We start from the raw sequence: 24,102 nt of genomic DNA, 5'->3' as shown, positions 1-24,102 counted from the left end.
CCTGCATCTTCTCTCAGAATCCCTGACTCGATGAGAGAAGACAGCCTGGCCTACTTCCTGTTCCCCGACACGGCTTCCACACCACTAATCCTAATCTTCCATGATTAATGCCCCACTTCTCATTCCAATTCCTTGCCGCCTGCTTTGATCTCTGTAATCCTCAGCATCGTCACCCTAGATTACTTCAGCAGGAAGCTCATCCTCCAGTCCCTTGCTCTCTTCCCTGTGCTCCATCCTTATCCTTCCTGGTAATTTCAACATACACACTGGTGATATTTCTGACACATGCTTTCTCTTCCTGGTTCTTTGATTTCTTTGATTTCACTGACTTGCATCTCTACAACACACCAGCCGCCCAGCAGTATGGCCACATCCAAGTCTACTGCTTCCACTTACAAAATCTCAAGTTTGCCTTCCTCTTTAACTACATTTTCCTTCTATCTAGTAAAATGAAATCTCTTTTGATCACACAGGTATTTAGTTGGGAGACATAGCCACCCCTCTCCTCAACTATTCACTTCATTAGGCAACAATAAAGACAGCAAAAAAATGAAGTGTCAATTAAGGCAGTATACAAACCAAAAAAGCAATCAAATTTAAGGAAAATATCAGAAGACGACTACACAGACAGGAAAGAATTGTTTGTCTGTATTGGGGGTAATGGGCTGGAAAATCAATATGTATATATGATGGATTTTCCATAAACTAAAAGACTGGTAGGAAAAGGGATAAAAGAGCAAAAATAATTCACATTTAGAGAATTTATTTGTCTCAACGGTTCAAGCATGTGTTACTTTAGAGTTATTTGTAGTATTAACTCGAACTGGGATATCTGGATGTGATGTGATGCTTCGTGATCCTCTCATCATAACTATTTATTTAAACTGAATCTGCAAAAGAATTCTAATCTAGGTTAAGATTAACTAAATACACAGTTGTTGAAACAACTGTTTCTTAACTGAAGAATACCCCTATCTGCTTCACTAGGTAAACTGTTCATTTAAGTAATGAACAAAAATTTGAGGTCAGTGGTAAGAATGTACTGAGCAAGTTACAGAGCATTATAACCATTTTCTAAACAACAGTTTCCCAACTTTGTTACAGTTGACCTTTGGGACCAGATAATTCTTTGTAGTAGGGACTGTCCTGTGCACTGTAGGATGCTGAGCAGAATCCCCGGCCTCTACCTACTAGATGCCCCCAACTGTTGTGACAACCAAAAAATGTCTCCAGACAACGCCAAATGTCCTTTGGGGAGCAAAATCATCAGCAGTGGAGAAGGCTGTTCTAAAGCAATCTTTATTTTTATTAATTTTTTATTTTATTATTATTTTTTTTGGCCATACCTTGCAGCCAAAATAAAAATAAAAATAAAATAAAAATAAAACTGTATGATGTTTTTGTCATATTAGTTCCTTAGTTCCCTGACCAGGGATCGAGCCTGTGTCCCCTGCAGTGGAAGCTTGGAGTCTTAACCACTGGACCACCAGGCAAGTCCCCTAAAGCAATTTTTAGAGCTTGGTTTTCAAATGTCTGCATTCTCACTTTACATAAGTTTTTGCTCAGATTCTACTCTTCAGGTCTTCCTGACCACCCCATCTAAAATATAAATCTCTTGCCTTCACTTTGTACCCTCTCACTTTGCTTTCTCTCTTCATGTACTTACCACTAGATGGCGTTATGTTATGACTGTTTGTTTACTTCCTGTCTTTCCACTAGAATGTAAGTTCTAGAACTTAAGCACAGGGATGTGTCTGGTTCATCCCTAGGATACCTCCAGTGCCTGAAACGAAAACACTGCCTAGCACCTAGAAGTCACTCTATAGGATTTGTTAAATAAATAAACTGTTGACCTCATTGGAGGGAACACCTAGAAGCTGATGTGAATGACATATTACTAAAGTCCATTTAGTAATATACCCTACTTCACATGGAAATGCATTCTGAGACACAGTGCTTAGTTGTCTCTATATATACATTGTGACAAAAAGGATTTTAAGGCAGCTGCTAATGAGATTTACTGGAGTTTTGAAAATTGGGTTTTAAAATTAATTGGAGTTTCCTGCACTGGAAAGAACCTTTGAATGGGCCACAATGCACCAATTTTGTCTTCTTTGAGGCAACCTGGCTGTGAAGAATGCAACAGGGAGTCAAAGTCCATAAAAATATTTGATAATCAATAATGATACCAGGGACTTCCCTGGTGGCACAGTGATTAAGAATCCACCTGCCAATGCAAGGGACATGGGTTCGATCCCTGGTCCGGGAAGATCCCACATGCCACGGTGCAACTAACTCCATGCACCACAACTACTGAGCCTGTGCTCTACAGCCCACGAGCCACAACTACTGAGCTAAATCAGTAGTCTGGCTCAACAAATCAAGGGTAAAAGAGTTAACTAACACAAAACCTTACCTTTCATTCCAGCTCTCTTTGTATCATCAATGGTTAAGAGTATTTCTACAGCACTTTGAGCATTATCAGATAACTTTTCTTCACCTTCAGGCCAAGGGATATCTATAAATACAAATAAACTTGTTAATCATTGCTCAAGACAATAATACACAGAGATAAATGAGATAAATGAATCTATCTTAATAGGAGAAAAAGAATCACCTCTTTTCAGAATATTCTGGAATACTTGCTGGGGTGTTTCATCGTTGAAAGGGGGAATTCCTGTTAGAAACTCAAACAAGCAAACTCCAAGTGCCCACCAGTCTACTGCAGGACCTGGAATTTAAGAGGAAGCAGCTGAACTTGCAAGCATTTTCTATAAATGTTTGATCAACTAAAACATTAACTGTGATATTTGGGCACAATGAAGACCCAAAGGCTCGTTTCCTTAAGGCTTTCTTCTGGCTTCCAAATGTGCAAAGACCCAAATTACCTTCCTTTAGGCAATGTGGTAATTACTTTCTTGGAAAATACTGGGCTCCATAAGATGATATGGAAAAACCCAAACGAACTTTTTGGCCAGCCCAACAGACGATTAGATTAGCAATTAACATGGCTAGTTAAAAAAAAGTTTAAAAAGTTATTAATAACCTCTGATATTCTGGATACTTATTTGTGCTAAATCCTAAAACACAACAAAGGAATGCATTTAATCTAAAAATTATTCTCTAAAAGAGTATTTCTTAATTTCAAATCAGGAAACAATAACATTCAGATGATTCTATAGCCCACTCGTTTCACAAAGGAATGAGATGAGGTAGTAATATTAATGCAAACTGGAGGATAACCTGCTAACCAGGGAAAGCCTTACCTACAGAGGGTTTTTTTGTTTTGTTTTGTTTTTGCCACACACACCGTGTGGGATCTTAGTTCCCCAACCCGGGATCAAATCCGTGCCCCCTGCAGTGGAAGCACAGAGTCTTAACCACTGGACTGTCAGGAAAGTCCCCCTACAGAAGGTTTTAATGTGGCTTTATTCCTTTTAAGAACATAGAGGGACAAATTAGTTTAACAAAAAATACTCATTCAAACTATTGCTTGAGGAGGTAATTAGAAGATAAGTCTTAATAAATAGGTAAAACTGATTTCTTTTTTTAAAAATTTTTATTGGTGTATAGTTGCTTTACAATATTGTGTTAGTTTATACTGTACAGCTAAGTAAATCAGCTATACATATACATATATCCCCTCTTTTTTGGATTTGCTTCTCATAGGCGTTCCCTGTGCTATACAGTAGGTTCTCATTAATTATCTACTTTATACATAGTATCAGTAGTGTATATATGTCAATCCTAATCTCCCAATTCATCCCACGCCCAGGTAAAACTCATTTCTAAATAAAATCTTCATTGGAAGCATCATTTGTATACAAAGACATTTTAGACAATTATTTTAAACATGACCTTATAATCTGGTTTATACGCTTGTTTAGATACATCTATGAACAAAATTTCCTAAGCAAAGGTTAATTTCAGTCCAAAAATGATTAACTTCAATATAAATTTAGAATTGAGACTCTAGTCTAGAACTAAATTTGCCTGAAAATTACTCTTTAAAATCAATTTCACAAGACAACCCTCAGAATGGGAGAAAATATTTGCAAATGAAGCAACTGACAAAGGATTAATCTCCAAAATTTACAAGCAGCTCATGCAGCTCAGTATCAAAAAAAACAAACAACCCAATCCAAAAATGGGCAGAAGACCTAAACAGACATTTCTCCAAAGAAGATATACAGATTGCCACAGACACATGAAAGAATGCTCAACATCATTAATCATTAGAGAAATGCAAATCAAAACTATAATGAGGTATCACCTCACACCAGTCAGAATGGCCATCATCAAAAAATCTACAAACAATAAATGCTGGAGAGGGTGTGGAGAAAAGGGAACCCTCTTGCACAGTTGGTGGGAATGTAAATTGATACAGCCACTATAGAGAACAGTATGGAGGTTCCTTAAAAAACTAAAAATAGAACTACCTTATGACCCAGCAATCCCACTACTGGGCATATACCCTGAGAAAACCATAATTCAAAAGGAGTCATGCAGGGGGCTTCCCTGGTGGCACAGTGGTTGAGAGTCCGCCTTCCGATGCAGGGGATGCAGGTTTGTGCCCCGGTCTGGGAAGACCCCACATGCCGCGGAGCGGTGGGCCTGTGAGCCATGGCCGCTGAGCCTGTGCTCCGCAACAGGAGAGGCCACAACAGTGAAAGGCTGGCATACCGCAAAAAAAAAAAAAAAAAAAAAGGAGTCATGTACCACAACGTTCATTTCAGTACTATTTACAATAGCCAGGAAATGGAAGCAACCTAAGTGTCCATCGACAGATGAATGGATAAAGAAGATGTGGCACATATATACAATGGAATATTACTCAGCTATAAAAAGAAACGAAATTGAGTTATTTGTAGTGAGGTGGATGGACCTAGAGTCTATCATACAGAGAGAAGTAAGTCAGAAAGAGAAAAACAAATACCGTATGCTAACACATATATATGGAATCTAAAAAGAAAGAAAATGGTTATGAAGAACCTAGGGTAGGGGCAGGACGGGAATAAAGACGCAGACCTGCTAGGGAATGGACTTGAGGACACGGGGAGGGGGAAGGGTAATGGGACAAAATGAGAGAGTGGCATGGACATATATACACTACCAAATGTAAAATAGATAGCTAGTGGGAAGCAGCCCCATAGCACAGGGAGATCAGCTCGGTGCTTTGTGACCACCTGGAGGGGTGGGATAGGGAGGGTGGGAGGGAGATGCAAGAGGGAAGAGATATGGGGATATATGTGTATGTATAGCTGATTCACTTTTGTTATAAAGCAGAAACTAACACACCATTGTAAAGCAATTATACTCCAATAAAGATGTTAAAAAAAATCAATTTCACAAAATTCATTACTGTGGTTAAGCAACTACCACCATTTCATTTTAAAACAAGTAGGAAAAGAAAAAAAACAAGTAGGAAAGCATCATGGAATATGCCATTAGAAAAAATAATCACATGCATTTAGAGTGCCTTTTCATCTGCAAGCCATGTAATCCCATCTTCCCTAAGGAACACAAGGTACAAACAGTCTCTAGGCTTCTATTTCTATAGTAATCACTATAAAAACATACAAAACACCTTGGTTAGTAGGCTTTTAAGCAGCACTGAGAAAGAATTATTCCAACAGCTCAGATAATATAACCAAATAACAGAAAAGTAGGGGGAAATCAGGAAAAAACGTGCATTTTAATTTATTTTACTTAGGTTAGAAATTAGGACCCTTTTCCCAGCTCAGCCAAAAATGTACTCATGTCATGTCAAAACATACATGATTTCTCCATGGATATGTCATACATACCCATATAATTGAGTCAAAGTCTAATAAGATCATGTATTGTGATAAATCATATTATCAATTATAAAATAAATCAATTATAATATATATCATTAGCCAGAGATATAGAATAAAGTTGTTTTATACTACTGGCTTTCTAATTTAAAACCCGCTTCTTTAATTTGTAAATTGATACTGTTAATTCCTTTCTATTTTCTAATAATAGAATTGAATGATTTAGAAAATTCAAGCCCTTTTGTAGCCACTAATATTAATATTTTTATCAAGCCTATTTCTTCAGTTGCAATAGAAAAAGCTATATCCACACTCTCTGCTACCTTTAAAAGTTATAAAAAAATGCCACATGCCTACATTTGTTTTCACAGAGAAGAGCAATTTCTCTGGATGTCTTCCTGCTCAGAAGACAGAAGACAGTTCATAAATGAGCTGAAATGAAAAACAATTTTATATGCAATGTGATCTAGTTAGACTTTGTTCAGTTAAATGTGCTTTGCCATGTTCCTTTATGGAGAAATTTACTCACCCAAAGTCAGAGATCCTGCATGTAAGAAAACAGGAGTTAGGTACATTGTCTTAAAGTTATGAGTTCATTCTCACATCATTCATTGAATTAGAAGCCAGGTATTGTGCCAGATATAAGAGATACAAAGATGAGGAAGACAGCTTTCCCCAAGGAGAAAACACCCTACTCTGGGAGAGACAATACAGGTAATTTTAACACAATTTTAAGAGAGCTGAAACAAACATATGCACAAGAAGCTGTGGAAACTCAGGCCAGGGTCCCTAAGTCCCCTTGGCTGAGGGGAAGACATGGAGGGCATCAAAGGTCTCAGTAGGATGTTTGGAATTAGAAAACTAAAGAGCCCAAGTGAGTGTTTCTGGGGCCTGGGATTCCAGGGAAGAGGTTAGAGAGCAGGGAATTGTTTTTTAAAATTATAAATTGCTGTCTATTATTTATTTTAAACACTATGTATCAAATTACTTTTATAGAAAATAAAAATTTTAGAGTATTTCACTAGCTAGCTAAGATAACTAACTACATGTCCCACTAAAAGAGTGGCAAGATCTTATCAAGTAAATCTTTACATTTGAGGTTTACTTTCATATTGTATCCTAAGTTGGAGAAAATGTAAATTATAATATAGGAAATGAGCTGGCAAATCTGTGACTTAGCAAAAAGGACAAAGTACCAAAACTAGTTAAGTGCCCAGAGGAACTTAGATGCTTTGGCGGATAAAGAAAGGGGAATATTAAACGTGTCTGCTTTCAACATTGTAGAGATTATTGACAAGGGTGAGTGAGGGCTGCCAAGGAGCTCTCCTGGAGGGCTATGCACAAGGAGAACTCAGACTCTAGATACAGCAGTGAATAATTAGTTCTCCATAATTGATCAAGGGATGCTTTATGGAAGAGGTGACATTTGAACTGATGAGCAGATGAGAAGAAATTTGACAGGGAGGTGACTGGGGACTGGCTTTTGTAAACTAAGGCAAAACAAAACAAAACAGGACTTCCCTGGCGGTCCAGTGGTTAAGACCCTGTGCTTCGACTGAAGAGGGCATGGGTTCAATCACTGGTCGGGGAACAAAGACCCCACATGTCACACAGCGCGGCCAAAAAAAGAAAAAACCCTACTAAGGCAAAACAGTTGTGCAAAATAAGGAAAATGTGAAAATAAATGTGTCTAAGTAAAATGGGAAGATAAGGCCTATAAAGAGACTAACTGAGAGACGAGTCTAGCATGAGAGCTCAGAGCCTCGAATCAGTGATCTGCCTTTCTTTTTGTAGGTAGGAAGGAGCCACCAAGCCAAACACCTCCTCTGTTTCAAGGAGAAGAGTAGCATGAACTCTATTATGCTTTAAAAGGGAAAGTCTGGTGGCAGTAATAGCAAAAAAGAGAATGAAGTTGAGGAGATCAAAGAGAAAGTTATTAAATGAAGGAAAGGGAAAGATGAGGTTCTTACATGGAATAGTGGCAGAGATGAAAAAGTGAGGAGACACACTGCAGAGATGTAATTCATCGGATTTAAATGCCTGAAGGTAGGGACAATGTTTGTGTCACCATGAAGATGGTGAACAGAGAGATGGAACAGAGGAAGAGCAAGCTAGAGGACAAGTCGAGCTCTGATACATAGCAACTGAATGACAGTAGAATACAGAATAGGCACTTTGGCCACGTGTCTGCTGCCTAGAGAAAGTCAGGATTAGAGACAGATTTTTTTTTGGCCTCGTGGCATGCGGGATCTCAGTGTAGGCCCAACTGTCTATTCCTGAACCCAAACTAAAATAGACCTGGGGAGACATTTAGAACAAAGACAGTAGAGGGGGTGGAAGGCGGGACTTCTCTGGATCATTGAGACTAAACCAGCAGGCCAAGAACAAATGGCTGCATGTCTTCTTTCCTATAATAAAGGGCCATATATGTGAGAAAAGAACATTGCATGAGTTCATTTTCTTTTACCTTATGCAATCTAAGTACTAAAGAAATTTAAAACAATTTATCTCAGAAGAAAACATAGTGATACTTCAAAAACGCAAGATGTGCATGCCTTACCGTGGGCCCTGCCTAACAGCAGCTCTGGTGCGAGGTAGTCTGGAGTTCCCAGAATTCGCCCACCATCCACGGGGGCCGCCCCTCTTCTCACACTCTTTGGAGTTCGGTATGGAGTTCCTGACTTGACCTGATCTGGGGTCTGCTAATTTCAAAAGAGTTTAAGACACAATAAATATCTTAATTCCTTTTACAGTGAACAGAAATGCTAGAACAAAAGAAAAGCTAGGCTGCTGGACATAAAAGATACACTCAAATACTTGATCAGTTTTGAAAATGGCCTTGTAACTAATTATAATTATGAAAAGTCCTATTGTAAAAACCCCCAATTATAATAATGAAATTCAATAGCTTAGATAACACCAATTATTTCAGTAAGAGCTGGAAATGCAAGAAACAATGAAAAAAATCCACAGGAAAAAATTCTTGATAGGATGGATCAATACAAGCTTGAGAGCAGTCACAGAGGGAGGCTGTGGCTGACAAATGAGTGAATTACTAGGACAATGCATACAACAGAACTACACATAAATAACCTCTCGTGCTAACTGGCATTTATGGTTTTAAGGTATTTTGTTGTCCCACAAGGACTCTGTGGGACCAGCAGGACAGGTGTCATTATATTTTACAGACAAACGGCAGACAGAGGCTCTGAAGATAAGGACTTCTAAGTCACTCACTAAGTTCTAAATAGAAAACTCAAGTCTTGTAACCCTACAGTCGAGGTTTACACTTTCTGCATTATGATGTCTCTTCGAAGGAAGGAAAAAATGAAACTTTGGGTTTAAAAAGATAAAAGTTTAGGAAAAAAAAAGATTTGAAATATCTATTTTTCAACTTTCTTCTGTAAAGGAAAGAGATCATCTAAGTATGTCCTTAAAAGGCAGTAAGGTAGATGGACTTTAATTTTGTATCTCAGAGTTGCTGTGATCAAGTGAAAATATGTGATTGTAAATATGTAAACGTGATATGTAAATATGTGAAAGTATACAGAACAGTACAAATGAAGGAGGCATTGCAGTTAAGAATGATAAACACTGCTACCTGCTTTACCTTTCTGTACTAAAACCTCCAAGGAGCCATAGATTCCCAACAATCAAAACAAAACTATATGATTAATATTATATAGTCTAGCTGACAGGCAAGTATCTGGCCTTAATATTTTATTTTTCTAAAATCTAAAGGACAGAACATTAGCAAGTGATCACATACCTGATATGGCATGTAGGATCTTTCTTTTTGAGTAGGGGTTATAGCCATGGGATATGAACCACTACAGGCACATGAAATATCCATCATATCTAAAGAAGTAATGCTCATTTTGGATGGTTCTGAGCTATTGGATGCATTAATATGACTGTTAAAACTCCGAAAAGCCACAGCATTTCTTTTAGAGGTTAATGTTTTCAATGCCTCCAAAGAAGGAGCTAACATTTTTTGGTTGCTGTCCTGGATAGCAGGACTTTCATCACCTCTCGGCAAGGTGCTTTCTTGGCAGCTGGGGGATGCAGAAAGTAGGTCTTCAATATTTGATTCTTCCAAAGAGGATTCTTTGATGCTTTTATCTGGATCTAAGGACTGCCTTCCTAATGGACTTTCCATGATGGAAATTCCAGGAAAAGATGAATCAGAGTCCATGCAAATACTTTTAGGAGTTCTATCATCATCGGAACACAGGAAACTAGAACTTAAGTAGTCTTTCTTACTATTCTTGTCACAGTCGCCATCCAGTTCACACATAAGGTTTTTTGCTATCATTGGGACAGGTGATTTTTCTGGGGTTTGTTGCTTATCAATGAAAGAATTGCCCATGTTCTCCTTATTAGCACCTTCATTTTGCTGATCTCTGTATACCGACAGCTTAAGGTCCTGGACTTCAGCGGTTAAGCCTGTCCTTTGATTGACATAACCATCTCTCATTTCATTACTCCTCTTATACTCGATACAATTTTTTTTATTCTGTATAATTTCCTGACAAGGACTGGAGTCAACTAACTCAAAACTTCTTTTACAACTTCTTTTCCCAAGGTGTTCTTCAGTCACCCCACTGGAATCCACAGCACATTGATGTGACTGATGGTAACCAGACTGGCTTGTGTCAACAGCCAGATGAATATTATTTACATCCAGTTCTCTTGCTTCCCAAGAAACTTCCCCAGAAGAACATTTTTCAGCAAGGTTTCCACACGAGTTTCCAGTGGCAGGATCGGCACTGCTGTTATGAATGGGAGAAACGGCTAACTCACGATCCCTTTTATTGAAACTTTTGGTCTCCATGGCATTTGTAGATTTTGTACCTAAAGGCTTTTCGACTGTATTCCAACTCATCATTGTAGAGCCCACTGCGTTGTCACTTTCCTAAGAGGGAGGAAAAAACGGTTAAAAAAATTATGTAAAGCTGAGAATCTTTAACCTTTTAAACCTCTGCCCACTTAAGTGGGATAACTGACCCCATAAGCTACGATGGGTAGCTCTTTCCACATTCCTGTGGAAAAACAGAACAATGATAATGGAGAATTAGAAAGCAATATAAACAATTATAGTATACATTTATATACATTATTTTGAGTGAAACACTGGTATAAAATTTAAACCAACTATTCTATAATATGTATTTGATGGTGTATTACATGTTATTTAAATAGGACAAATTAATAGGAATATATTCAAGCAAAACTGAGGGTAAGGCTACATTATGTGTATATCTGCTGTGCAAAAGGGATGATTGTTTTGTACTTCAATCACAGGGCATGAAATACAGTTAATGGAAAATTACAGTCTAAAAATATTGTTAATGTAAACACGTATCACTTCATACAAGTATAATAAAACCAAGCTGACAAGATGAAGCTAAACTAACGGCAATTTGTAATTAAAAACCCAAAATAACAGGAATTAATATCCATTGTCAACAATATAAACTGATGATGCGTTGATAACAAAGTGCTTTTCCTGAAGACTGTTTGAGTTCCAACTCTGCAGGTGCCCTTGTGTGATCAGAATTTTGGACATAATCTTGCAAACTGGCATATAGTAATCAGGATTTTTACAAGATTACTCAATTAGAGTGAATCTTCAATAAACCCTAATAGTGCATATTTTTGATATGTGAAAAATCGAACTTTATTAACTTACTTAGTAATAGTAAGGAGAAGTTAGTCATGAACAAAAAGACAATTCCTAAAGTACAACTCACTGCTCTGGAAGCACAGAAAATGATGCATTTGGGGATTAGCAAGTTTATCAGTGGTCCCCTGTGGTCCATTGTCACTCCTCTGACCTAACTTGAGAGGCTCTACTGTAACCCAATCATTGCATTCCTTAGGGATGCAGCCGAGGGAGGAAGAAGGTTAAGCTATGTATAGTTTGAAATATTATATAACATGCTTTCTTGAATAGAAAAGAGGTAAAATAATAGAATGGAAATCTGGCTTTTCCTGAAGCATTTATTACCTAGAGGGCAATCAATGAGAGAAGGAAAAAAGATTGAGAAACCCTGCCTTAACTAAAAAATAATGTGACCTTACTCCTAAAATACACATACCCAACAATAATGAAGAAAATCATGCTACTGAGAATAAGGAGCAAATACAGTCCAATTTATTTTATCAAATGGAAGGTTTACTCTTTGTGTATTAACATTATTCTAAGCTAATATTATTTTGTCAGCATTCTATAAAGGAAACTTTATTATATTTTTAGTTCCCCTCAGCTTTAATAGCTTAAAAAAGCCCAAAACAGAATATATAAATTAAGTAAGATAACTTGCAGTAAATTTATTCATTTGGTAAGCAATCTCCTTAGAATAGATACTTTCAAAGACACACCTACATTACCTTTGTGGTCTAAAAGTTATTTCTGATCCAAAAGAGTTACCATTCCATTAAATGAGAAACTGGCAGAAAACGGTAAAGAAGGAGGTAGTATAGTTTAAAATAAGACAGGTTAAAAAAACTCAACAATCTAAGGTCTGTGTCAGGGTAGGGAATTAAAAAAAAGAAGTCCATCCAGATGCCTAGAAGCCAAACATTTACTATTAATATACTGCAAAAATTAAAAAAATTGGAATCTCATATACTGAGCAAAACTAATTTCATATTTGAATGAGAAATATTTCAAGAGAATTTGACAGAATATATAGGAAAAATGAAGAATACCTTGACTGCCATTCATGTAACCATTTCATTTCCTTACAGAATTTGTATGAAATGGTACATAGCGTTTCTATCATTAATTTGACACACATAGTTGGTTTTGGGTAAGGTGAATGTCACTCTGACCTGGCAATCCTTTTCCCATCTGGGACTGCTATGGCACTCGGATTCCACACTGGACATGAAGGTGTGGGATTGACTGCTGGTGCTGGATGTCGCCAGCCTTTTCCTAGACTGGAGGAGATGGGAAGTTAGACACTTCACAGGCATCCCGGGGTGGGAGGCAACGGTTTCAAGACCTGTGGGGAAGAGAAAACATTAAAGGTTATGTCACATCTTTCCTACTTTCCCGCTGATCCTGAATCTTTACAGATAATTAGAAAAAGCATTAAGTATTTCATATCAGAACTATTTCCATGTAAACATTATTTCATCCATAAGGATGGCTTTGGGTGGTTTTGGCATACAAGTACTGTTCTGAAAGTTAAAAAACAAAGCAAAACTCTCAATATTCATAAAGTAGAAATCAGGACAAGGGAGCGATCTTGCATAATTAGGAGGAAATCGATTTTGAATAACCATTATCCAACTTGAAACTTTTCTTGATGAAGGACCATTATTGATGCGCTATATCCAGGTGTGCTAGGAGGCTGGAATGGGACTACATTCACTCGATTCAATTTGTATTTAATTAAAACTGTGGCTTTATTTTAATGTTGAGGTTTACATGCTTACAAGTGTGGAATTATATACATCCATAGAGACTTTTTTACACTACTGGGTAAAACAAATAATAGTGATTTGTCTAGGAGTGAGCCAGTGCAAGAAAGCAGCACCATCTATATGATACAAGTTCCTGTATCTTATATACAAATAATGATGCTAAAAATTGTTGCTCTGGGACTTCCCTGGTGGCACAGTGGTTAAGAATCTGCCTGCCAATCTGCCTGCAGGGGACACGGGTTCGAGCCCTGGTCTGGGAAAATCCCACATGCCGCAGAGCAACTAAGCCTGTGCACCACAACTACTGAGTCCACGTGCCGCAACTACTGAAGCCCACGTGCCTAGAGCCTGTGCTCTGCAGCAGGAGAAGCCACCACAATAAGAAGCCCGCGCACCGCAACAAAGAGTAGCCCCCACTCGCCGCAACTAGAGAAAGACCGCGCGCAGCAATGAAGACCCGATGCAGCCAAAAAAAATAATAAATTTAAAAAAATAAAAAAATAAAAATTGTTGCTCTTGAACTTAAAACGAGACACAATAGATAATCATGCTTTTACTAAAGATCACAATACATGCATATAAAGATTTTCTATGTATATAAAAAGATATGTATATCTTGTTTTCTCTTTCCTGAAAAGGGTGAACATGACTTTAATCCCAAGTAAATTCTTAGTTTACTATAGTTTTTTTGATCTAATAAACCTTAGAATTTTGAAACTGGAAGGAGATTTGAAAGTCCGTCTAAAACAACTTTCTCTTTGGCACATAAATCCTCTCAATGGGATTCCTGAGACTCACTGGACACTGAACTTGACATCTGAGTAAACTGCTCAGCTGCTTTTCCCCAGCAACATGGGAACTTGTATCTGATCTAATGCGTCTGCACACTGTATATTTGCTACTGAGCTCCTTCTGGATCACCGATACGATCAGACCATTCCCTGCTTTGAAACTTTTGGTGGCTTCCCTTTTTCTACAGCTTACATTCCAGTCTCTCTGTAACAACACTGATCCTTCCCCATGTACCTTCCCCATCTACCTGCTAAACTTCCTTTTTCTTTGCACGTGCTTCCCATTCTCACATGTTGTCCTGTTGTCTAAAGATAGAAGATACTTCCATGTGTCCATGCCTTTGCTCATGCCTCTATCTGAAATGCCCTTTTCCAATATACTTGGAGCTATTAAGATCCTATTTCTCTTTTTAGGTCCTGCTTGGTTGTTCCTATGTCTTTATTTAGAACCATTCTTGGTTTTTCCAGTTAGCAATGATCACTTTTTGTGTTGGATCACAGTATTCTTCCTATGGCATTTATTTTATAGGACTGTTATTATTATCCCTTTATACCTACAATCACCACAAAATTACAGGTTCTCCGGAGGCAAGGACCTCTCGTATTCATCTTCATATTCACTCATGTGACCAGCACAGTGCCTACCACATTCTGATCAGGTTAAAAAATGGCTGAGGGAGATGCAATCATTTCCCTTAAGAACAAGGCTATAAATCACATCTGCATATCCTACATTTTAACAGTTTTCTGTTTTTTTTTTTTTTTTTTCCCAGCCACACCACACGGCTTGCAGGATCTTAATTCCCTGACCAGGGATTGAGCCCGGGCCACAGCAGTGAAAGTGCCGAGTCCTAACCAGGACCACCAGAGAACTCCCTAACAGTTTTCTGTTTATCAAAGTTATATATATATTTCAGCTATTTTGATGTTCACAGAAGTGTTTGAAGAAACAAGAGGAAAGGGTCAGTGGACAGAAAACTATATTTTCAGTCAGGAATTAATTAACCCACTTACTAGTATGTAACTGAGAGTTTTTAATATTCTCATTTGTAAAAAGGAAGCAATTCTTTCTATCTATCTACCCACTCATCCAAGATATGTACAGATTTGAGGACCAAATTATAAACAAGGTAAAATCTATGGAAAAAACAACACTAATTACCCTTCAAAGCATCATTATTCACATTCCCGAGATGATGAACATGCATGCAGACAACTAAACTGTCCACTGTTGATAAGTTATAGAGGGTAAGGTTAAGTGCTATACAAATGTCCCACTTGCCTCCTTTACTACTTGACTTTTGTCTTTTATTGTGTAATAATTAAAAACCATACCTTTACTTCAACTATTTTATTTCAGAATCTTTTGGAAATAAGTTTATAAAGGAACAGAATAGTACAAGTACTATATCTTCTCCATATAAGACTTCCATAGACTCAGTATAGTAATATTCACCCAATGATCATTACAATGTTATAGCTAATTGAAGAATTAACTTGACATTTTATTCTGTTGATTTAAAGATCTGCAACAACCCCTGTCAGAAATGGCATTTACATGATAAAATAGAGAAATGCCACAGAGCGTCTGAATATTTGAATATTCCAAAATACTTTGTTCCTCAAAAGACACATTTAATAGAATAAACTACCTTTTCTTTTATACTCACATGATTTTAGTAGTTTGCTAGAATAAGGAGTAATGTCCTTTTGATCTATAGACATAGGACAAGTTAGTCCTTGAGAAAGCTGTGACGTTTCAGATACATGGGTTGAAAGAATATTTGCAGAGTCTTGACTTTTTTCTGCAACTGGTGTGTGCTATTAAAAAGAGAAAGAGAAAAACAAATGCTATGATTTATCTTCACAAAAACACCACCTAAATGCATTGACTGTTACACACCTAAGTAGATAAAATGTTGAAGTAATTCAACATGCTTCATATTTTAATTCATTTAAATGGCAATCATGAAAGGGCATATTATATGAGTATTTTCTTATCAAGTACTTACAAATCCCAAAGAGCTGATGAGAGATAATACTTGTCCGGGGGTTCTTGAATAATAATCTTGCCTAGGTTTGGCCATAGATGGTGTTGTAAGAATATCCATCATATTGATATCTATGTATGGAAAGAAAAGTATATGATATTCTTCAAAAACTTCAACTGTCATTGACTAAGTCAATACTTATTTGCTCTGAACTTTGCCTCACTTTCCACATTATTAACATTATCTGTAAAGTTGGCTTGTGCAAGACAAATAGAGCTAGGAAAGCCATCATGCCATACAGTAAACATGTACGACTAAGCAGACAGAGAAATACAAACACCATATGTTCCCTCTATATACAGAATATAAAAAACAAAACAAAACAAAAAAACAAGCTCAGGGATACAGAGAACTGATTGGTGGTTGCCAGAAGTGGGGGTAGGGGGTGGGAGAAATGGATGAAGGGGGTCAAAAGGTAAAAATAAATTAATCAATTAAAAAAGAGTGATATCTAACTGGCAAAAAAATAATTCTTGGTAATAAAGTATTAGAAAGGAGGTTGAAGGGACTTTCCTTGTGGCACAGTGGTTAAGAATCTGCCCACCCATTTTTCACAGAACTGGAACAAAAAATTTCACAATTTGTATGGAAAAACAAAAGACCCTGAATAGCCAAAGCAATCTTGAGAAAGAAAAATGGAACTGGAGGAATCAGGCTCCCTGAATTCAGACTATACTACTATAGTCTATATATATATGTGTATATATATATATATATATATATGTATGTATATGTATGTATATATATGTATGTATGTGTATATATATGTATGTATATATATGTATATATACACATATATATGTATATATATAGTCTATATATATGTATATACTATACTACATATAAATGTATATACTATACTACATATACATATACTATGGTATATGTATATACTATACTACAAAGCTACAGCAATCAAGACAGTATGGTACTGGCACAAAAACAGAAATATAGATCAATGGAACAGGATAGAAAGCCCAGAGATAAACCCACGCACATATGGTCGTCTTATCTTTGATAAAGGAGGCAAGACCAAACAATGGAGAAAAGACAGCCTCTTCAATAAGTGGTACTGGGAAAACTGGACAGCTACATGTAAAAAGTATGAGATTAGAACACTCCCTAACACCATACCCAAAAATAAGCTCAAAATGGATTAAAGACCTAAATGTAAGGCCAGACACTCTAAAACTCTTAGAGGAAAACATAGGCAGAACACTCTATGACATAAATCACAGCAAGATCCTTTTTGACCCACCTCCTACAGAAATGCAAATAAAAACAAAAATAAACAAATGGGACCTAATAAAACTTAAAAGCTTTTGCACAGCAAAGGAAACCATAAAAAAGACGAAAGACAACCCTCAGAATGAGAGAAAATATTTGCAAACGAAGCAACTGACAAAGGATTAATCTCCAAAATATACAAGCAGCTCATGCAGCTCAATATCAAAAAAACAAACAACTCAATCCAAAAATGGGCAGAGGACCTAAATAGACATTTCTCCAAAGAAGAGATACAGATTGCCAACAAACACATGAAAAGATGCTCAACATCACTAATCATTACAGAAATGCAAAACAAAACTACAATGAGGGATCACCTCACACCAGTCAGAATGGCCATCATCAAAATATCTACAAACAATAAATGCTGGAGAGGGTGTGGAGAAAAGGGAACCCTCTTGCACTGTTGGTGGGGATGTGAATTGATACAGCCACAATGGAGAACAGTATGGAAGCTCCTTAAAAAACTAAAAATAGAACTACCATATGACCCAGCAATCCCACTACTGGGCATATACCCTGAGAAAACCATAATTCAAAAAGAGTCATGTACCACAATGTTCACTGCAGCACTATTTACAATAGCCAGGACATGGAAGCAACCTAAGTGTCCATCAAAAGATGAATGGATAAAGAAGATGTGGCACATATATACAATGGAATATTACTCAGCCATAAAAAGAAAGGAAATTGAGTTATTTGTAGTGAGGTAGATGGGTCTAGAGTCTGTCATACAGAGTGCAGTAGGTCAGAAAGAGAAAAACAAATACCATATGCTAACACATATATATGGAATCTAAAAAAAAAAGAAAAAAATGGTTCTGATGAACCTAGGGGCAGGACAGGAATAAAGATGCAGACATAGAGAATGGGCTTGAGGACATGCAGAGGGGGAGGGGTAAGCTGGGACAAAGTGAGAGAGTAGCATAGGTATATATACACTACCAAATGTAAAATAGATAGCTAGTGGGAAGCAGCTGCATAGCACAGGGAGAGCAGCTCAGTGCTTTGTGACCACCTAGAGGGGTTGGATAGGGAGGGTGGAAGGGAGACTCAAGAGGGAGGGGATATGGGGATATATGTATACATATAGCTGATTCACTTTGTTATACAGCAGAAACTAACACAACATTGTAAAACAATTACACTCCAATAAAGATGTTAAAAAAAAAAAAAGGAATCCACTTGCCAATGCAGGGGACATGGGTTCGAGCCCTGGTCTGGGAAGATCCCATATGCCACAGAGCAACTAAGCCCGTGCACCACAACTACTGAGCCTGTGCTCTAGAGCCTGCGAACCACAACTACTGAGCTCGTGTGCCACAACTACTGAAGCCTGAGCACCTAGAGCCCGTGTTCTACAACGAGAAGCCACCACATGAGAAGCCTGCGCATCGCAACAAAGAGTATCCCTCTCTCCCTGCAACTAGAGAAAGCCTGCACGGAGCAATGAAGATCCAACGCAGCCAAAAATAAATAAATAAATAAATTTATTAAAAAAAAAGAAAGAAAAGGAGGTTGTAAAAAATGCTAAGAAAGGAATCAAAATATTAAGAATATAAAATAAATTTCAAAAACAGAATCTATTTAAGGAATTAATATAAATTGTGGGCCCCTCATGTGAGCTAACTATGTAAGTATAGGGCAAGATAGAAAATGATGCAGATTTCTATCAGGTTTCAATGTGTAACACTGTAAAATAGAACATTCAGCACTCACACGTAATATTGTACTATTTTCTTTAGCTATCCAAAGTAGTAAGAGAAGTGTAATGCTTTGTATGTGGTGTAAGACTTTAAAAGGTAGGCTGAAAGTTTGAACTTAATGAATTTCATTTATACCTCATTTTGATGAAACAATAAAAATGAAAATAAACTTCTTTAAAAATATTTTACAAATTAAACAAGTTAAAAAATATTATGGCAATGATTTCTTGGTTATGACTTTAAAAGCACAGGAAAAAGGCAAAAATAACAAATGGGACTATATCAAACTTCAAAACTTCTGCACATCAAAGGAAACAATCAACAGACTGAAAAGACCACCTACAGATTGGGAGAAAATATCTGTAAATTATTTATCTGATAATGGGTTCATATACAGAATATAGAAACAACTGCAACTCAATAACAAAAAACCCCAAGTAATCTAATTAAATTGTGAACAAAAGTCTTAGATAGACACTTCTCTAAAGAAGATATACAAATGGCCAACATGCTTATGAAAAGATGCTCAACATTAGTAATCAATAGAAAAATGCAAATCAAAACTACAATGAAATACTACCTTACATGCATTAGGATGACCACTATCAAAAAACAGAAAATAAGAAGTGTTGGAAAGAATGTGGAGAAATTGGAACCCTTGTGCATTGCTGGTAAATTGTAAAATGTAAAACTGTGCAGCCACTATGAAAAACACAGTGGAGGTTCCTCAAAAAAATTAAAAATAGGGCTTCCCTGGTGGCGCAGTGGTTGAGAGGCCGCCTGCCGATACAGGGGACACGGGTTCGTGCCCCAGTCCGGGAAGATCCCACATGCCACGGAGCGGCTGGGCCCGTGAGCCATGGCCACTGAGCCTGCGCGTCCGGAGCCTGCGCTCTGCAACAGGAGAGGCCACAACAGTGAGAGGCCTGCGTATGGCAAAAAAAAAAAAATTAAAAATAGAATTTGACCTATATGACCCAGCAATTCCACTGCTGGGTATACACCCAAAAGAATTGAAAGCAGGGTGTTCAAGACTTATTTACATACTCATGTTCACTGCAGCATCATTCTCAATAGCGAAGAGGTAGTAGCAACCCAAATACCTATCGACAGGTGAATGGATAAAGAAAACACGGCACGCATATGTATATCTGTGTGTGTGTGTGTGTGTGTGTGTCTGTGTATAAAATTTGGCCTTAAGAAAGAAATCCTGTCACATGCTACAATATGGATGAACTTGAGGACACTATGCTAAGTGAAATACGTCAGTCACAAAAAGACAAATACTGTATGATTCAACTTATATGAGGTATCTAAAGTAATCAAACTCATACAGAAAGTAGAACTGGGGCTGCCAGGGCTGCCAGGGCTGCAGGGAGGGGAAAATGGAGTATTGAGTTTCAGTTTTACAAGATGAAAAAGTTGTAGAGATCTGTTGCACAACAATGTGACTAGAGTCAATATTACTAAAGTACACACTTAAAAATGGTTAAGATGGTAAATTTTACCTTATGAGTTTTTTTTAATCACAATCCAAAAAAAAAAAGGAAAAGAAAAAAACCAAATCAGAAAAACCTGTATGCTCCAAGATGTTTTTCATAGAATTATTTACATTAACCTAAATTCACAATGTTTGGGAGCCATCTTTAAGCTAAACCATGAGATATGAAAAAATAAAAATAAAAAGTATTAATATTATAATATAAAAATAATTTAAATTCATCAGCAATATCACCCTAATACAAAATTTTTCTGGGACTTCCCTGGCGATCCAGTGGTTAAGACTCTGAGCTCCCAATGCAGGGGGCACGGGTTTGATCCCTGAGGGGAGCTACAATCCTTCATGGTGCATAGCGCAGACAAAAAAAAAAAGAAAAAAAGAAAAAGAAAAAAGGAAAAAAAAATACAAAATTTTTCTCATTTGTAATTTTTCCCAATATCTTTTCTGAAACTGAGGAGATAGATTTGCCTTATTAAAAAATGTTTAGGGCTTCCCTGGTGGTGCAGTGGTTGAGAGTCCACCTGCTGATGCAGGGGACACGGGTTCGTGCCCCGGTCCGGGAAGATCCCACATGCCATGGAGGGGCTAGGCCCGTGAGCCATGGCCGCTGAGCCTGCGCGTCCAGAGCCTGTGCTCCGCAACGGGAGAGGCCACAACAGTAAATGTTTAGATTTTAGAAAAATAAGTGATTAATATACTGTATAGTATGGAACATCCCTAGTGCATTTCGTCTACAATCTGTACTTATTATTACTGCTATGAAAAGTATGGGTAGTCACGTGAGGTAGGATTAATAAAAACTATAAATGGTCCACATCAACTCAGGTCACATTTTACAAACATATGAAAAATCTTTAGGTCTTCAAAATGCTTCAAAATTTGTACTTGCAAATAAAGAATTGTAGCTCTCTATTTACTTTCAAATATTTATAATCCCACGGTTAATAATTTATAAGCCAATATTTGGTTCTACTGCTCATTTATTTCCATCCTCTGCCATTTTAGTAGATAATACAACAAGCTACCAAGTCAGGAAGCTGTCATTTCTCCATGTTTCTGTAATAAACTTAAGTAGTTTCTAGTTTCTCCCTGTTAGAAACAATTCGGCTACAAACAACTTTATTCATATATATTATTCTTTTGTTTTTTTAATTTTAATTTATTATTATTATTATTATTTTTTGCGGTACGCGGGCCTCTCACAGTTGTGGCCTCTCCCATTGTGGAGCACAGGCTCCGGATGCGCAGGCTCATGGGCCCAGCCGCTCCACGGCACGTGGGATCCTCCCGGACCGGGGCACGAACCCGTGTCCCCTGCATCGGCAGGCGGACTCTCAAACACTGCGTCACCAGGGAAGCCCCATATATATTATTCTTTTGAACCATTTCCTTAGAATAAATTCTAAGACACAAGTCACTAGGTCGAAAAGAATTAAAACCTTTGTTTCTTAAATCATACTGCTCCATTTCCTTCGGAAAGAACTATGCTTATTTGCAATGTCCCTAGGAAAACTTCCTGTGCTTTCTGCAGTCTCATTAACACTGGATCTTCAGCTCTCCGTTTTTGCTTTTGGCTAGCTTAATAGTGTAAAATGATTCATTTATTACTTTTTAAAATTAGCATTTCTAGTGCTATGAGTAGTGAAATTAACATACTTCCATATATATGTATTTGTGAATTCTGTGTTTATTTTCTCTGCCCTTTGTTTTTCAAGGTGGTGGTCATGTATATTTGAATAATTTCTTTAGGTATTAGTTGTCTATCATGTTGTAGTTATTTTAGTCATTTTACTGATGTTTAATTGGTCAGCGCCAGTTTCAGTAGGGATAAAAATTTGGAAGAACAGAAACTGTCAGTTCCTCTTTGAAGATCCAAAGATCTTCAAGGACCTTTGAGGATATAAGATTAGTTAATCCGTTTTCATTTTTAATTGAATGAAAATACCAGTATACGTTTTTAGCCTATTGCAGAAAAAAATAATCATCAAATTTTATTCATTATAAACTAACAAAGAAAACAGTATAAGTTAATGAAATGTAGTGTCTAAAATGTGTTGGATTTTTTAAAAGGTACTTACTTGCCGTGTTTCTTACCTCTATTCAAAGTAATTCTGGAAAGGCCAAAATCTGTTAGTTTAATGTGACCTTCATTAGAAATAAGCATATTGTCTGGTTTCAAATCCCTGCACATATAAAAAACAAATAGCAGATAACTAAAAAAGAGCTAGTGTTGATTTTAGAATTACCAGCGAAAAAAACAGAAAGTTACAGAACAATCAAACCCGACTTATTTTCTCTCATTGGTGGCTTTGAAAGTGCAGAAAACAACTCTCAGAAGCAAACTATATTTTGTATATCTGAATCTACAAGAAAGTTAACTATTTAATGCTAGATTATCTTTGGCATTATTCATTACATATTCTATTAAAATAAATAAACTTCATTAGGTAAAATAAACCTCAAGCCAGGTCAAAATCATATTTACCTCTTTCAAGGAGGGTGAGATTAAGCCTTAATCGAAAAGAGCCACTTAACCTTTCTTTGCAAAGAGCAAAACACTGTAAATCAGCTGGCATTATAACATATAGCACTTTTATATGACGTACAGCCAAAGGAGTGGAAAAAAGATTCAATATTCTCCACAAAATGGGATACCCGAAGACAAAGCAACATATTCAAAACACACAGGGAGATGAAAGAAGAGTTGATATAATTCCTAAACTCACACAAGTTACTACTAAACTTTAGATAACCCAGATATGTGGGGTTACCCAAATATTTATGACTAAAATATTTAATACATAATTTGATTACTTGTGCTTTAAGTAATAGTTTGGAGAAAAGTCAGTCTTTACCTGTGGATGATTCCATGTCTATGAAGATAGTCTAGAGCCAATGCCACTTCAGAAATATATTTCACAGCCATCTCTTCATCAAAATAACCATATATGTGTAGGAGAGACTTGACATCTCCACCTATGAGATACTCCATTACCTGTCAAAAGGAATATAAATATTGCAAAATAAAACCAATATGACTACTTTAAAAATATCTTACTTGAGCATTACGGTTATGCATTTTTAGCATGGTCCTATAAGACACATTTTCTTGGTGTCACTCAGTACACATCAATACCAGGTTTACTCATACTGCCATATACTTTTTTTTTTTTTTTTTTTTTTTGCAGTACACGGGCCTCTCACTGTTGTGGCCTCTCCCATTGTGGAGCACAGGCTCCGGACGCGCAGGCTCAGCAGCCATGGCTCACGGGCCCAGCCGCTCCGCGGCATGTGGGATCTTCCCGGACCGAGGCACGAACCCGTGTCCCCTGCATCGGCAGGCGGACTCTCAACCACTGCGCCACCAGGGAAGCCCTGCCATATACTTTTTAAAATTTAAATTAAACTGTTCAGTCTGAACAAAAATTCAGACATATAGAAAAGGTGTGAGAAGAGCAGGATGACTTCTCATATTCTCTCCATCTACATTCGCCCATTGTTAGCACTTTGCCACATTTGCTTTCTTCCTCTCCA

General features: G+C 37.2%; 1 protein-coding gene across 2 annotated transcripts in view; it reads right to left on the bottom strand.

The window, feature by feature from the left end:
- The window catches only part of MASTL (microtubule associated serine/threonine kinase like), a 30,253-nt gene that overhangs the window by 1,285 nt on the left and 4,866 nt on the right, over positions 1-24,102 (bottom strand). The window contains exons 2-10 of one of the 2 annotated variants that reach the window (XM_060121142.1): positions 23,424-23,563; positions 22,663-22,751; positions 16,036-16,145; positions 15,694-15,844; positions 12,636-12,808; positions 9,568-10,713; positions 8,359-8,500; positions 2,618-2,731; positions 2,417-2,518 (exon numbers count right to left, since the gene is read on the bottom strand). In XM_060121142.1, the coding sequence (XP_059977125.1) occupies positions 2,417-2,518; positions 2,618-2,731; positions 8,359-8,500; positions 9,568-10,713; positions 12,636-12,808; positions 15,694-15,844; positions 16,036-16,145; positions 22,663-22,751; positions 23,424-23,563 (2,167 nt within the window). The remainder of the gene's footprint in view (positions 1-2,416; positions 2,519-2,617; positions 2,732-8,358; positions 8,501-9,567; positions 10,714-12,635; positions 12,809-15,693; positions 15,845-16,035; positions 16,146-22,662; positions 22,752-23,423; positions 23,564-24,102) is intronic. The other variant, XM_060121152.1, reaches the window with a different exon arrangement.

Source organism: Lagenorhynchus albirostris, chromosome 1 (genome assembly GCF_949774975.1).
Source record: "Lagenorhynchus albirostris chromosome 1, mLagAlb1.1, whole genome shotgun sequence".
In the NCBI taxonomy this organism is placed as follows: domain Eukaryota; kingdom Metazoa; phylum Chordata; class Mammalia; order Artiodactyla; family Delphinidae; genus Lagenorhynchus; species Lagenorhynchus albirostris.
The sequence above is the reverse complement of the archived record's forward strand: the minus strand, read 5'-3'. Positions and strand labels throughout refer to the sequence as shown.